Below are 13,944 nucleotides of genomic sequence, written 5' to 3' on the forward strand. Positions count from 1 at the left end.
CTTATTTTTTCTGTCTAAATTGGTCATTTCAACTGATTTAATTCAATGATACAAATTTACATAAGAACAGATTTAAAAACTACTCAAAGGAATTTATTCTGCTAATGTTTCAGTGATAAATCAAAAAAATTCCTTCATTGCTGTCCTGTAGTAGTCAAAAGTAAGTTTAAATACCTGAAGCAGCTCCATGAGTTGCTCCTGCTGGCCAGCCTGTCGTAGTTTGTCCCCTCTTTCTGCCATCTTCCTCTGGAGTTCAGTCCACCTTTTGCGTACCTCTTGAGTCTTTCTCTGTATGCTCTGGCTGTTGAAGTGATCCTCTGCTAAGATCTCCTCTCCAGTCTAACCACATAAAATCCAATAATCAGAATGGACCAAACTCATGGCAAAGTACTTATGTTGCTTGAGAAATAGTAAATAATACATCTGATGTGATGCTGTACCTCAGTCAGTCTGTCAACGCGGACTTGATTGGCCTGCATCTCTTTTTCTGCTGCCTCGTGTTTTTTGAGCTTGCGAAGGATGTTGGTTGGATCTCTGTATGATTCGTCCTCAGCAATCTCAAACTTCTCCTCTATCCACAGCAGCATCTCCTCTGCATCTCTTAAAAATTCCTATGCAAGGGAAAGTAAAGTATTTAAAAAAAGCACTGTAGTCGTTTAGACAATTTTCTTGTCTGATATATAGCTACTAACACATTTTAACTTCCATTATTCACAAATTATGCTGTCACTTTCCAAAACAAACTGAAGGTCTACCTGGTACTTTTTTGAAGCAAGTAAATCAAGCCTCCTTAATTTACAACTTTCTTTCAGGTTCTTGTATCGATCTTGAATGACCTTTGATCGCTGTTGAATTCTGGAAAGGGGTAAATGCCAGAGTGAACTAAAATAATATCACTAAGAGACAACAATTATAATTATTTATGAATAAAATTAATTATAATATGTAAAAATAAATAAAAGACTACACTCACTCTTTGGCGGCAAAGTTACGCTTGCTGATGAACTCCTGGCTCTTGTCTTGAAAGAGGTTAATGGATCGCTCTAGTGCCTCAAGCAAAGCCTCAAGCTCTTCTTGTCGGCCCAGTAAACTGTGAACGCTGTCCACAGAGTCCTGTACAGAAATTCTGCATTAAATCTTTACAAATGTGTATCTCCTTCGACAAAATGTGCTTAGAGACATGAAATGAATTCATTTAATGAATACATTAGAATAATAAAAGAAATTAAATGTCACAGTATCATCTCTTTCATTTACCCCCAAGTCTCTGACTTTCAGTCTGGCTTCATGACCAGAAATGGTGGCCTCTATGCGATCTGCTTCCATATTCAGCTTTTGAAACTCCAGTCCTTGCTCAAGCCGTCTGTTGCGACTAGACCACAGTTTGTCCAGCTGGCTCCACTCGTTATCCAACTCAGTGAGTGTCTGCTGAACATCTTTAGCTCCTTTCTCTCCAGATGCCACCTCCAGAGATTGACCCAGCTTCTCTATATCTTTCAGTCTGAAATAATGTTTCATGTCAATCATAGGCACTAAATACGAATTCCAAGATAACACCAAACACAACTAACTTTGCTCTCTGAAGTTCAATCTCTTGCTTCAGATCAAGGTTCTCCTTCAGCAGGGCTTGAGCAGATGCTACATCAGATCCAGTGTCCTCTTCCAGAAGGTGCTCCTTTTTTGCCTCGGCCCATAACAACAGGTCTCTGGTCTCTTTCTGAAAGAATTGCAAGCGTCGGGCTTCCCCAAGCATCTGTTGTCTCTGAGTGGCTTGGGCTTTCAACTGCCGCAGCAGGTCTTCCAAAGCACGTACTTCTTCCATGATAGCAGCACTCTCTGCAGGGCTACAATCCTGTTTCCTGTAGCATAGCAATGTGATGTACAGTTAACAGACAGATTAATAAGGATTGATTTGGTTTCACACTTTATATCTAACATTGGACATTCTCCTGTAATTTATTGTTGATGATGGTTACGAGCTGTGCCAAGGTTAGAAATAAGATGTGCCAAAAAAACATAAGTGGTACTGCAATAATTTTGTAGCAAAACCTACATCTTGGCCACACTTTTAAGGTATTCTATTTTCCTTTCCAGAGCTTCTATGTCCCTCTCAGCTTGGGCTTGTCTGTGTTCCTCAGCCTGCAGGGCTGATGGTGAGCTCCCCACATCAGGTGTGTCAAGCTGGACTAGCCTATCCTGGAGCTGAGCCTGGACGTCTTGGCAAGTCTGCAGGAACGATTTCACATCAGCAGAGCTAAGCAGCTCATGAGCCATCTCATCCTTTAGTTTCTGAATGTGTTCCCATCTGGTCATACAAAGAAACACTTTAAGTACACAATAGCATGGTTGGATGGCTGCACAATGCTGATTTTAGCCTTCATACCTGCGGGTTACGATTCCAAGCCTAAGCTGAATCTCTTTTTTCTGACTGAACTGTTTTTTCACAAGCTCCTCTCCAAGCTTGGTAATGTCATCGAGCTGCTTTCTACCACTGGCTAGTTCGGTGAGAAAGTTCTGTGTATAACATTGAGAAAGAAGTGAATGTTTTTAAATCAAAATACCTTTATAGCTTAATAGCTTTAAGGCTTTGAATGTTGTAAAGGATTCATGTTGACTTGTGTTATTGAAACTGACCTCATATTTGGCTTGTACAACCTCTAAGTCATTGGAGTTGGAGTTAAAAGTGTTGAGGACATTCTCCTTGTCTCTCATCCAGGACTCAAACTCCTCACAGGCATTATAGAACCTATGAAGTCGTGCAGTGTCATCCAGCACCTTATTTTTTGACTGGTGGGAGAAAATGCTATTTAAATGCCTGGAAAATGTTTTAAATCATCTAAAATGGTAAAGAGTAAAGGCAAAGCGTGAATATTCACCTGTGCTAAATTATAAAGGCTGTTGAAATCCTGTTCCAAACTGCTTTGTGTGCTCTCTATTGTGTCTTTTTGGAAGTGTGGGTCAGGCAATGATGAGGTAGATATTTCAGCTGTGCCGCGCCGCATAGAACGAGTGCGGCGAGGTTGGCTCACTTTCTTTTTTGGACTCTCAGGTTCTCCATTTGTAGGTTCAGGTGGTGCTTTCTGCATTTAATTGCATAAAAACAAGCAAACGCTGTCTAGAAGATGCAATTTAAAGAATTTTTATGGCTCAAAAGATTTGAAACTCAAGTAGATTTTAAAATCGTCTTACAGAAGACGGCATCTCCCTGATGAATGTGGAAGATACTAGTTGCTCATTTCCTCTGCTGTCTCGAAGAAGAAACTTGTCATCTTTTTCCCTGCTGACTATTGTCAATATTTCTCCTCTTTCCCAGGTTAATATAGGACCTGAAAAAATGGTCAAGATGAGAAGAGAAAGAGGAACTGGTTCATTGTACACACAAACCAGACCAGTAGCATTTATCTTTTTTTTTTTAGCACTAAAGGATGTGTATACCTCTGTATCTGAACCTAATCATTGCTTGTTCTTGTGGTAAAACCTTGCTGAGGACTTTTCCTCCTTTGTCAGCTTTTTTATCCGTCTCATCTTCACCATCTGATGAATCACTGTAGTGGACCATTCTACTCTGCTGGGTTTCAGTCTTAAATTGGTTAAAAAATGTGTCAGTGCCATTGAAGCTGTATCCATAAAATTATACAGTCATTTCTGTTTTATACTAGCAATGATTCACATTTATTTCAAGGATATACTGTTTTTCACCATTACCCTTCCTGAAGCAATATTGGAAAATTATTCAGACAAACTATGTGCTGTAATTGCATTGTAAAATATTTTTTCTTTTGTACTTAATAGGTTATTTTGGTTGTGACTCACAGTAAGAGGAGCAAGTTGGGCAGCACTCTTGGCCTGCTTGCCCAGCCGTTTAACTTCTGAGGCATATGCTTCCATTTCTTTCTCCAGTCTTTGGTGACGCTGGAGCAGAGCAGTAGTGCTGGCCTCATCCTTTCCATAATCCTCATCAATGAGAAGTGGTTTGCGGTCATCAAGCCACGAGCTGGCTTCGGTAACGTCTGCAAAATACTGAGGGAAAGGAGGAATGGCATTTAGAACACATTTTTATGCCAACCTCTGCTTGATCTACTGAATCATAATTTCTCACTTTCCACTCATGAGGAACCTATACATAGCTAAGTTTGATTTATACCTGCTTGATGACATTGGCTGCATGCAGCCTGTTTTTTCTGATGGTGACTTGTTCTTTAAGCTGCTGCCATTGTTTTTGAAGAGTCTGAATCCACTTTTGGATGTCTCTCTCATTGGAGTGTCTGCCCCTGCACAGCTCTTGGCCTCTGGATAAAACCCCAGAGCACAGTGATTCCTGTGACTGAATCTCTGCCTCTAAAGCCTGCAACATACATAGCAATTTTTGTTAATCTTAGCAGCTCTGATCCAGTCACATTGAGGTTAAGCAACGTTAGTCTGTTCTCCCTTATAGAAGTGCTTAAAAGAGCAAGCAGTAGTCTATAAAAGAGTATCAATAAGCACATAACTGTTTGAAATATATCTAAAATGTAGGCAGTAATGGGTTTCTTCAATACTACAATTTTGTATCCTATAGTATCTGATGGCCACATACCTTGTGGTTCTGAATTGCTTGCTGAATTTGAATGAGGTCTCTCCCCAGAGATGCTGCCTGTAAGAGGACCCATTTCTCATAGATCCATGCTTCTACTTCTTCACAATCATTGAAAAATTCAAAGAGCTTCAGCTGTCCCTCCAGAGCTTTTCTCCTTTTTTTCACAAAAGATCGTGTTATTGCTGTACAGTATATGTCCACAGTTTTTTTTTATTTTTTATAAAACAGTAAAACTGTGCTGTATACAATCCTGTCTGTATTTCTTATGGTTAACTTTTAAAACACAGTTTAGCTACTGTAAGTCTAAATACTGTAAGGGTCTTTAAGTATATGGTACTTGCACACAAGATTTATTTTTCCATTTTGTACTCATTTTAGAACCTTACAAAAGTCTTACAAATGTCCACAAATAAAATGGCTTCTGGTACAATTGGAAGGATTTAAAGAGTTTACCTGTTCTTGCTGAGAACCAGCAAAGAGTTGTACTGGCCGTTAAGATCTTTAACTCCTCTCTCGACTTTTGTGGCACCTTTGTGTTTAACCTTTAAGGCACTGCTGCTCATGGCATTCAGGGTTTCTCCAAGTGAGATGATTTGACTGTCTAGTAAGTCCTGCTTTTGCAGTAGGGCTACCACGTCTGGCAGCTGTTTTCCTAAGTCAGAGTAATCTGCCTGGGCCTAGGAAAGAAAGTTTATGCTCAAGTGATAATGCTCAGTGGTAATGTCTGGAGTAAAAATTATATATTGAGTTGTTCACCTGTAATTCCCTTAGGTCCAGAGATATTAACTCAATATCTCTGAGAACAGCAAATGTATTCACAGCATCTCCAGCATGTTCTCTCTGCTGCTGCAGACGCTGCTGCAAAGCTTTCCATCGGTTCATGATATCCATGTTCCTGTCGCGTACAAGATAGTAATGAAACATTAATAAGATAATAAGCACATATTATCTACTATTAATGTCTATTAAATGCTTCCACACCTATAAAATGGTTTTTACTTTAATAATGTAATTTTCAACTTCCACATTCCCACGGATCAACAAACAGGAAATTATATTTTATAGTGCCAGCATTAGTGGAAATGTTTTACTAGAAACTTATTTTTGACATGTCTTTTCCACTGCATTATAATAGGACATTACAGTCATAACAGTCATAACCCATATCCATAAGTGATTATGAACTACCTGCTATTCTTTGCCCCCTCACCTGCGAATCACTTGTGCCTTGCTGTGGTAGTTCTGTTTTTCAATAACAGCAGCCATTTTACTTAAAGCGCGGAAACGCGGTTCACGAGCCAGCACATCTGCTCCCAGGGCCTCCAGTTTGCGAGCCGCTGTCTCAGCCTCCTCCAGTCTCTGCAGCCCTCCCAGGTCTTGTTGTTGGATCAGATGCAGAGTGTCCTCCAGGTAGCTCTCCCTCAGCGTAGCCTTACGGTCAAACTTCTGGGCCAGCTGTTCTAGCTGCTCCAGCCTCATCAGCGCACTCTGGAGGGCCCTCTCTCGCTGGTGTTCTGCTCGCTCTAGAAAGGTCCAGTTCCTTTCGATATCCCCCAAGGTCTTGCCTTCCGGAGGAATATAATCCCACTGGTTGTTTGCTCTTAGCTTGGTTCGCAAGTTGAAGAGGTGGGCCTCGATGGCCCCTCGTTCCTGGTACTTGGGAGGCTTCTCAATAGTGCGATATGTCTTGAAGGCAGAAACCAGATGCTGCATTTCTCGCAGGGAGTTGGGGAAAGAATGGTCATTGAGCTCCATCACCTTGGTCTTGATCCAGCGTAGCAAGTCAGACACCATGCTCTCATATATGCGCTTCATATCATCCAGCTCTTTCAGAAGATCCACAATCTGCAGGCAGAGATAAACTATATATTTTAGAAAACAACAGTGTTGAAGCAGATGAATGAAATTCAAAAGCACAGATTTTATCTAACAGCAGGTCAGTACTAAACATTAAGCAACATCATGATTTAAAAAAAGATAATTAAGTACAATAAAAAGTAAATAATAACAGAAATAGACTATATTTTGATCACAAGTTCTATTTCTTCGAAGGACGGGTGATTTGGGAGCATGTTTTTGTTCAGCAGCTATACTGACATCTATCTACTTAATACACACCTTTCCCACTTCTGGAAGACTCCTCTCCTGCTCAATAATTGTTTGTCTCATGTTCTGCCATCGCAGCCACTGACTGCTGAAATAGCCACTGAAAGTCATTGTCATCTAGTGTCCCAACAGCGTCACACCTGAGAGCTGGCAGTCTTACCATAAAATGAAATTTAGAGTCTTGACATCTCAGAGCCTGGCTGGGCTTATCGCCATTCCATCCATTCACCTATCCAACAAGATCTCTCTGTCATTGTTTAATACACTTTTGTGACAGCTAACACTACTCCACAGCTGTGACCCAGTCAACACATACTGCTATTTCTATTCACACTTGTAGACATGGTTGTAAGTGAAAGTGTCATACTGCACAGGCAGAACAGGACACTTCACGCCCCCATTTCTCTCCATGTGTATCCTGCCAGCATGTTAATGGCATCGCCTGACCTCTGAGCTCATCTTTGCTGGATCAACTCCTCTTGTTGTCAAAGAGTATCTGAGGACGTCTTCCTCCATATTGTCAGCATTATCCGAAAAGCTGTTTCTTGACTACGCAGCGCAGACAACTAACTTTCTTGTTTAGCAGCATTTACAGCCTAGAGTTTACACTGATCTGATTAAGACCAGGGCTCCTCCTTTTGACCCAGTCAAATCCACTAATCCTAAAGCGTTTGAGATTAGAGTCTTGATTCAACACCACAGTAGCTGCAGTTCATACTTTCACAAACAGAGTGTGCCAGTGCTTAACATTTCCCGAAAACGCTGTAAGGACATGCTCATGTGACATTGCATTGTCTCAGTGGACCAAATCAAAGAGTGTATATCTTTTGTTATAATAATCACATCTACTCCAAGCCCAGTCTAGAAAAAGACACCCAAGGAAATACATCTTATATCACTAATAACTATTTTGGCAGTGGCATTAGTGCAGTTTATAGTTTTACTGCTACTACTACTTAGTTAACGTCTGTGCAAAGGCAATTCAGAGAATTGTTTATAAACACATTATAAATATTAGAAATGTATTGTTGAAAACACGTTACAAAGACTGTGTACTATGTAGTACTGAATTCTGGAGTTAGACCATTAAACAGTTTTTCACCATTTTTGTGTTCAGTATTTTTTGGGTGGGCCTAAAATAAGGTCTCGATGACGCAATGGAACCACTGAGCATGGGCCCTCCCCTAACACTATAATAGACTTGTTTGAGATGCATCAGCGCTGTGCAGACCGATCGGCGTATGACATCAAAGTACCACGAGATCGATTGGAGAGCAAATGACTCTTTATGCTTTTGAATCGCTCTCGCTGTATTTTGATGTCATACGCATCTCGAACAAGCCTAATAACTATAGTGCATTAGCATCAGTGGTTCACCCGGTCAATCGAGAGTTACTGTCATTACTGTAAGTTACTACAGTCTACAAGCTAGCTATGCCTTTGTCATGTAACATGTTTGGCTGTGTAAATCCATTAAAGCTGCTAGAAGGAACATCTATTCAGGTTGTAGCGGTATTTGACAGTTGAGAGAAGCATGGTGTGGCTGGTGTGACACTAGACAGCTTTCCCGTGAGTGGGCGTGGTTTCAGCACCAACAGCACCCCCCCGCCAATACTGCTTATTTTCTTTCAATATTTTGATACATTTATTTTATTTACTTGGCTTTTTTTCATTCAAATTTTGCTGGGTGGTTAATAACACATTTTTCTGTGATGTGACAAACTCAGAACACATATTTAATATTGCTTTACACGGACTTTAAGTAAATTGCCTATATATGTCTCGGGTCACTCCATCAATATAACTAAGATTATAAATAAAATAAGATTTTTTTGCCTGCATTATCACCAGGTAAAAATCATAAGTCTGATTGCTTAGAAAAGTAATTGAATACCTCTTCTCAACAAACTAGAACTAGACTATTTGAGGTATCATTCATGTTTATATTGTCCTACATTATTTGTAATAAGGCGCTGAAGTTTAATATTCAGGTTTAGAGTTCTATTCAAATCCTTAATGTCTGAAAAAATGAAAATTCACCATATCTATTTTCTAAATGCATGTTATTGATCTTATGGAGAACAATTCATCCAAACATGCTGAACTGAGACATCTCTCTGGTGTGTTCTGATGTCACAAACCCCGCCCCTTTCTTACATCTGACTGCAAGTTTCCATTCGGATCTGCCTCCATCCAATCAACTACTGATGCCCTCATTCTACACTTTTTTCTTTACAATAATCTGGTTCACTTGGATATACACCACAATATGGAAGAAAAGCTTCCTATTGCATTTTACATTACTTAAAATTACGTTACCTTAAATTAAACTAACCTTAGCTATCCTCTTCTGGATAGTCTGACCCTGCTTCATTTTGGAGAAGTAGTGGTAGTACAGGGAGACATAAGTCATGATAGACTTCTCATCGGGATGGGGCACCATGACATCTTCCACATCCAGGAGTTGCATTATACCAAACTCATCCTCTGCCAGAGTGAAAGCATGGGTGAGGTTCCTCATTGGATCATCCTGGCGTAGTCGGTTGTAGTCAAAAAGATCAGGCCTGGAACAATGTTATCATAATATCATGAGACTGAAGTAGTGGAAAGGGAACATAGTCAAATTCTGTTCCTTATCAAAAGAGAATGCTATCCACTGAAAATACTACCGATGGGCATGAATAAGAGCATTAAAGGCCAGTCCATCTCTCCAGCTGCTTGAGAAGTCTTGCACATTTACATTGGCGTAACCGGCGGTCTTACGCTGACACCATATCAGTAGAGCTTCTTTGGCAGAGCGCTGAGCACCACTGGCATCACCACTAGCCTGAAACCAAAATAGAATGTGAACAGAGTGATAAGTACACTTTTTGCTTTTTAGAACATTTATAGAGGCCACTCTTAAGGCCTTACCTCAACAATATTGATGGCTCCAATCTGGAAGCGGAGAATGATGATCCAAATTAAGCCCAGGATCAGAGTTCTGTCTCCATCCACAATATTTTCTGGACCAATCAGATCTACTTTAATCTATAGGAAGATGAGCAGAGTCCTACAATTATTCAAATTTTCAATTATTCCACAATTTAAGACGTTGCATTGTGGAAATAATACTTTTTAAAAGGTACTTTGCAGAGTTTTGCACATTGTATTTCTTCCAGTGTACCTTGGTTTTAAGGAAGTGAATGGCAATGCTGTTATTTTCCAGACAGTGAACTCTTAGGGTGCGTCGACTGGGAGTGGGCAGTTTCTCCCCGGAGATGAGCTCCAGAAGTCGCACGAGTGGCACACCAGTTCTTAGTTCAGTATATACATCAGTCAAGTCAACCTTTTCCTTTAAAGTGAATGCACATTAAAATAAAATTTACACACATTTCCAATACATCCAGTTTCTATAATCAAGTAATCATAAAGTGGGAAGACATCGGCTAACAAGCATGTTGCAGGTAGTGACATACATGTTCTTGTGTCCTATAACTGCATTTGTTTTATGCATCATAGGCAGTTTTAAACAAGTTTAGGCATGAATTCAGCAGCTGGCTTTGTTTTACCATTGTGTTTGGCTAATTTCCACTGTATTCCACTATGACGTGACTCACTCACACTCCTCTCAGTAAAGCCGTCCTGCTCTCAGCTTTCAAGCAAGAGACTTTCAACCACTCCCTAATCCATGTGTTGTGGGAATCTGATGTCTCTCAACAGATCTGCTTACTGCCTCCAATAGGCTCTGCTTACCCAGGGAATTAATCGAGGGAGCTTAGAGCACACCCTGCTTCTCTGGTGGGTCTACAGAGACGAAGTTCATCACTCAAGAGTAATGATAAAACAATAAAATCTGCTTGCAATTACTGCAAACCATTTTGCAGCTTTCATAATTGCTTCTAAAAACGATGGTCTTTAGCTAACTGCTAACTTGCATGCAACTAATAACCAGCTAGTACAAGAGTGCAATAGATTTTCTCAGAAAGCAATATTTAGGTTTTTAATGAAAAGTGTGACCTTTTATAATAAACATGTTATGAACGGTGTTGTTTGATACAGAACAATACACAGGAGCAACTGAGGAAGGGGAAAAGGAAAGGGGAATGTTTAAAACACATCTCATTCTTTCAGACAGCTGCCTGTATACAGCTATTAATATATTTGTTTGCCCTAACAAGCCGAGGAAGGTTGTTGTAGCACCACTTGTCTGTTTTAACATCTTCCTGCTGTTAGTGTTTTATGTAAGTTAAGTCTCTCAGTTGGTTCACACAACAATGGCAGTAAGTATGAGACGAGGTAATATGTAACCACTGTTAAATATAACACTCAAAGGGAGACAAATATAGTGGAAAAATCAGGTATAAAAATATTATACAGTCAAGGTGGTACTATTTTCTTCCTAAATCTAAGATTGGTGATGTTGATGTAATACAAGGTAAATCATCTTTGTTTTTCCCTCCCCTGTGCTGATCTGTCAAAAACAAAACGTTTGCATAACAGTGTATAAAAATTAACTATTGAGTTTTCCTTTATGTCTACCTGCCACTTTCTCTCATCATTATTACATAGAATTCAATCTCAGAATGTATATATAGAAAACAGTGGGCTAACTTGTTTAAATAAGCAACCAAACGAACTGTGCACTTATCGTGAGACAAGTACATAAAGTATGTAGATGGTAATGTAATGGACAATGATAAAATAATTATGACCTTAACTGGGTTCAAGGGTTCACAACTAGAGGTAATCATGCTGGAGTGAGCATATCGTAAACTAAAGTAAGTCACAAGACTGGAGTCAGGATCACTAACATTATATTACACTAGATATCACCAAAGTTATCGTGATATCTTGTGAATCATGAATTTTTGTGTAATCAAATTGCTGTGCCGCCAGCAGATATCGCTGATTAAACGAAGTGGATTATTTATATATATATATATATATATATATATAGACAGAAAGATAGCCATAGCAAAAGGGTTGATCATGACACATCTGAAATGTAAGCTTTAGTTTAAGTGTTGGTGCTTAGTTGTGTCTCTGATTGTAGATCTTGTTGCCTGAACTAGCATTGAGGTTCAGGAAGGCTTTGGATGGACTTATTCGTACCCCATTCTTTGAGAAGACACTGTTCATCCATTTTGTGTAGGTCTTCTTCTGCACCGTCATCCGCTGTTCCTGAAGCTCTCGGAATCGGCCATCCGACTCCTCTCCATCTCCCTGTTTAAACATCTCCTGACTGTGTTAGTCCCTGAAAACAACATATGAAAAATGCATGTAACTCTTTCAAAGATACAAAAACCAGACCCCACAGATTGTTCATTTACAATAGCTGCCCACAATGAGTTTAAAAATTAAGCCATACACATGATTGGTGAGGCCTTTACGTTTCGATTTTTGAGCTCTTTCAGGAAGTTAAAATAAAAGAGGATAGTACCAAGGAAACGTCATTGTGAAAGTTAAATATGACTCAAGATATGTAATCTTCAATTTATAAATCAACTTTGTTCTCTTATGTTTGAGGAAGTGAAAGCATCAGGGCAATCATGCCTCTCCTGCTGACAGTGTAATTATGTACTTCAAGTCTGACTTTACAGACATCTTTAGAAGGATCATAAAAATAACTAGCATTTCCAAATCAGGTGATAAATTGAATGTCGGGATCAAGGATTACAGATTACTTAGTAAACTGGCCAACTTTTCATGTCTTAATACTTTTCAGATATTATACTGTAGAACATCATCTTAGTAGCATCTTAATGCTATGGTGCTATTATATATATATCGACAAAATATTATTTTATGTCCATATTTATAATTCGGTGAAATAGACATTTGTTTTATCTAGTTTAAAACAAATATGAACAATTAAACTGTAATATTACACATCTCTGTAGACAAACTTCATTTCATTTTTGCATAATCTGTATTTTTTTTTGTTTCTTAAATGTTGCCATTTGTATATCCTACAATTATTTGAAACACTTGCAAACAGTATTACATTTGTTTGTCATATTGTGATGAGCAGAATGCAAGAGATTTCGAATTCACTTACCCTTCTCAAGGTTTGTTTTCAGCACTTAGGCACAGTGAGTGCTAATCAGACTTTCATCATAGGCATACATTCATGATTTGAGCATAATCCGATAAATCCTCTTTAAGACTGATCAGTGTTGAGGAACTGAACTGAACTTTGACGCTGTTGTAATGGACTGAAAGGGAGGGTAATTCTCACTCACCTGACCGTGTGCTACATGAGGGGTAAAGGTTGCAGTCATATTCAGTATTTTATGCAATTCAGCAGCACACACCTCTCTACAGGCCCATCCAGGAACAGCCATGCCAGTTGTATGCTAATTGATTTGGGGTTGAAACAACTGAAATGACTGTTATTCAAAAAAGATTTAGTGCATGTTCAAGTTTCTATTGATTACGAATTTCAAAATAAAGTCTTGGAGAAACAATTAATTTTAATTTGAATAGAAACATTCATTACATTCCCTTATTTCATTTAAAATATAAAATTTGCAAATTACATATTAACAGATGGTTGACGGTTGTATATACGTCAGAGGCTCATTAAAGTATAGGAAGCACCATTAAACACCTATATAAATGTACTTAAGTGTCTGGGAAACTTGGAACAGAATGGCTTTAATCACATTTTACAGTAATCTTAACTTTACCTGCACATAAGCACAATGATTTTTCATTTTAAAAGCCTTAAGAGAAGGCCTCATGTCAAATAGTTACAGTCTAGTTCACGTAATCCACCTCTGAGCTGACAGAAACAATATCTGTATATTAAAATGTACATATGGTTATAGTGACAGTGTTTAACATACATAATTACATTCATCTGTATTAGTGTATATACGGCATAAAGGAGTTTCATAATGACAGATAATTTCATCACTCAATAGAAGTTCTTTTGCACCTCAGAAATATAAACACTATGTTTAATTCAATGTTGTTTCTTACTGTCATTGTATATAACATTATTAATTGTTTATGTAAAATCTTTAATATACCATGTGATATTTCAGTTTTTCTTTTTTAATAAATCTGCAAAAATGTCAACAATTCTGTGTTTTTCTGTCAATATGGGGTGCTGTGTGTACATTAATGAGGAAAAAAAATTAACTTAAATGATTTTAGCAAATGGCTGCAATATAACAAAGAGTGAAAAATTTAAGGGGGTCTGAATACTTTCCGTACCCACTGTACATACATACAATTTTATTTTAAAAAGTTTTTTTAAATTAGAAGGCAGAGTT

General features: G+C 38.6%; 1 protein-coding gene across 1 annotated transcript in view; it reads right to left on the reverse strand.

Annotated features, from left to right (window-relative positions):
- LOC107697655 (spectrin, beta, non-erythrocytic 5) overlaps positions 1-11,899 on the reverse strand; it is a 30,408-nt gene extending 18,509 nt beyond the window's left edge. Inside the window, exons 1-23 of the mRNA XM_016498456.1 lie at positions 11,777-11,899; positions 9,849-10,016; positions 9,596-9,712; positions 9,352-9,509; positions 9,018-9,246; positions 5,787-6,421; positions 5,333-5,471; positions 5,030-5,253; positions 4,577-4,730; positions 4,145-4,345; positions 3,814-4,020; positions 3,436-3,580; positions 3,190-3,326; positions 2,877-3,080; positions 2,635-2,787; positions 2,384-2,514; positions 2,054-2,305; positions 1,572-1,859; positions 1,258-1,501; positions 974-1,113; positions 756-855; positions 441-611; positions 175-339 (exon numbers count right to left, since the gene is read on the reverse strand). Coding sequence (XP_016353942.1) covers positions 175-339; positions 441-611; positions 756-855; positions 974-1,113; positions 1,258-1,501; positions 1,572-1,859; positions 2,054-2,305; positions 2,384-2,514; positions 2,635-2,787; positions 2,877-3,080; positions 3,190-3,326; positions 3,436-3,580; positions 3,814-4,020; positions 4,145-4,345; positions 4,577-4,730; positions 5,030-5,253; positions 5,333-5,471; positions 5,787-6,421; positions 9,018-9,246; positions 9,352-9,509; positions 9,596-9,712; positions 9,849-10,016; positions 11,777-11,899 — 4,485 coding nt within the window. The remainder of the gene's footprint in view (positions 1-174; positions 340-440; positions 612-755; positions 856-973; positions 1,114-1,257; positions 1,502-1,571; positions 1,860-2,053; positions 2,306-2,383; positions 2,515-2,634; positions 2,788-2,876; positions 3,081-3,189; positions 3,327-3,435; positions 3,581-3,813; positions 4,021-4,144; positions 4,346-4,576; positions 4,731-5,029; positions 5,254-5,332; positions 5,472-5,786; positions 6,422-9,017; positions 9,247-9,351; positions 9,510-9,595; positions 9,713-9,848; positions 10,017-11,776) is intronic.
- Between the last annotated feature and the right edge of the window lie 2,045 nt (positions 11,900-13,944).

This window comes from Sinocyclocheilus anshuiensis, unplaced genomic scaffold (assembly GCF_001515605.1).
Source record: "Sinocyclocheilus anshuiensis isolate Anshui unplaced genomic scaffold, SAMN03320099.WGS_v1.1 scaffold446, whole genome shotgun sequence".
Classification (NCBI taxonomy): Eukaryota; Metazoa; Chordata; class Actinopteri; order Cypriniformes; family Cyprinidae; genus Sinocyclocheilus; species Sinocyclocheilus anshuiensis.